The 2,335-nt window shown below is 45.2% G+C and overlaps 1 protein-coding gene across 1 annotated transcript; it reads left to right on the top strand.

Moving 5' to 3' along the window:
- Positions 1-241: 241 nt before the first annotated feature.
- Positions 242-1,611, top strand: LOC109010296 (dof zinc finger protein DOF1.6-like). The gene has a single exon (XM_018991077.2). The coding sequence runs from the start codon at positions 481-483 to the stop codon at positions 1,183-1,185; it is 705 nt and encodes a 234-aa protein (XP_018846622.1). The 5' UTR covers positions 242-480; the 3' UTR covers positions 1,186-1,611.
- Positions 1,612-2,335: the final 724 nt, after the last annotated feature.

Below are 2,335 nucleotides of genomic sequence, written 5' to 3'. Positions count from 1 at the left end.
TTCAATATGTTTTAGTATGTTTTTATTTGTAAACAATTGTACACGTGTTATCAACTTAAAAGTAGCTGTGGTGCCCCAAATGTTGAAGAGTTCCATTAAAATTCTTGACAACATAGTAAACAAGTAATGAATCTATATACAAAATGTGAAAACATGCATAATTACACAGACAGAACTGTACACGAAATGAAAATCTAACCACTCAACTCATAGCCCCACCATCCGTTTTTCCCACTCTCTTGCTATCTCAGCTCCGGAACTCAAAGTCCCTGCCTTCACGTTTCAAGTCTTCACTCATAACTTCATAAGTCACAACTCTCTCTCTCTCTCTCAGTGGGTATATAAAAGACCACTCACTACTCCCAAGATATCTCCTCCCCCCTTTCTTTGCTTTGTTCTGTCCCCATCTTGAATCTACCATCTCCACCTACTTCTATCTCCTCCTTCTCCAAGAAAGCCTAAAACACAAAAGGCCCAAAAATGCCATCCGACGAGCACAAACCCGTGAGGGTCCAGCAGAGCTTCCCTCACCCTCCACCACCTCAGACTCAACCGCTCCCTTGCCCTCGCTGCGGTTCCACCTCCACCAAGTTCTGCTACTACAACAACTACAACCTCTCCCAGCCCCGCCACTTCTGCAAGTCCTGCCGCCGCTATTGGACCCAGGGCGGCACCCTTCGCAACGTCCCCGTCGGTGGTGGCACCCGCAAGAGCATCACCAAGCGCTCTCGCTCTACCACTAGTACTTCTTCTTCCTCCTCCTCTTCGTCTTCGTCCACCGTGACCAGCGAGGCCGTGCACGCGAACCCCATCTCGGTTTTGCCCGAGATGGTCTCGCATGATGTCAGCCTGAATGATAACGTCGCGGTGGGTGGTGGGTACGTTAATGGGAGCTTCAATTTCTTGCTGAACTCTCAGGGTCCGGGGTTCATGGGGCCGGGTGGGTATGGTTTGGGGTCCATGCCCGGGTTCGATGAGATGGGGTTCGGCTTGGCCGGAGGAGGGTCTTGGGCATTTCCCGAAGTCGGTGACTTTGGCGTTGGGAGTGGCAATGGAGCATCGGTGGCTTCTGCAGGGTACAACACGTGGCAGATGACCGGTACGGATGAAGCCGGATTGAATGACGGCGGGGATTCCTTTGCTTCTCCGGACCTTGCCATTTCAACCCGGCCTGGCCATTTCTAGAGAAATAGTGCATTTACCCATTACCAGGAAATGCTTTTTACGTTATTATCTTTTGGTTTTTGGCTTTGGATTTTGGTGGGTTTAATTTCTTTTCGAGATACTGGGGATCAAGTGTTATCATTCTTCCTTCCAAAATTAATGGGTCAAAGTTTGCTTCTTTTGTGGGTCAGTGTTGGTGGGGTATAGAGTCGTAGACTGGTATAGGTTTCATAGCAAAAGACTAGGTTGAAAGCTTTAGCCTTTACCTGATGCATGGATAGTGGTTCCTGATCTGGGTCCTCCATCATTAGGTAGGCTTTCTTTTTGTTTTTTCATGCTTCTGTAAATCTTTTGGTCTTTCTTGGACAAATGGATGGAAGAAAAAAAAAGACAAGAACATCCATTTCAGGAGTTTTATACTACAGTTACCTACTTTGAGAAAGGCAATTAATTCCTCAAATTCTTGTCACTGTTTTGTTTTTTTCTTGTTGGCAAAATTGCATCGTATTTAACAATTGAAAAGCTCGAGTTTCCAACATCATTAACCATACGGAACAATTGATCGATCAGTGTGCAGAACCATCTGCAAAATACACATATGTTTTGCTGCAAATTTCGACACTGTGCTTCCCAAGATGCATTGTTTCTTCATTTCAATGGTTTACAAACCAAACCAAACCAAGCATGATGAATCATTGAATCCTTGGCTGTCTAGCTACTACTACCAGATATTCACAGAAGCGAGCTGAACTGCTGCACTGCATGCGGCCACCCAGTACTGATTAATAAAAGGGAAAAGCAATCAATTGGCACATAGTTACACCAAATGGCACCTAAATATGTTTGGGAATAATAGAGAGGGAAGTTTCTAATACTATAAAAAGGGTGAAGTGTGGTCAAGTCTGCTTTGAAACACTGTTGATTGTCATCTTGAGAATGGCGATAGTGGCTGACAAACCACCGACCATGCAGGGACAACATCATGATGCCTGCTGTTCTAATTATGTAATTACTATGCACGCATGTTACTTGGTGCCAACTTAAGCAGCTTCCTTACTTTATTTCCACAAAGAATTAAGTATGAGAGGGTTGCATAGAAATGCTACAAAGAGAATTTCCAAACGAGTGATGCTAGGCTGCCGCAGCAATGACCGCTGGTGCCGCTAGCACA

This window comes from Juglans regia, chromosome 6 (genome assembly GCF_001411555.2).
Source record: "Juglans regia cultivar Chandler chromosome 6, Walnut 2.0, whole genome shotgun sequence".
NCBI classification, from domain to species: Eukaryota; Viridiplantae; Streptophyta; class Magnoliopsida; order Fagales; family Juglandaceae; genus Juglans; species Juglans regia.
Note: the sequence above shows the minus strand (reverse complement) of the source record. Positions and strands in the feature narration are given on the sequence as shown.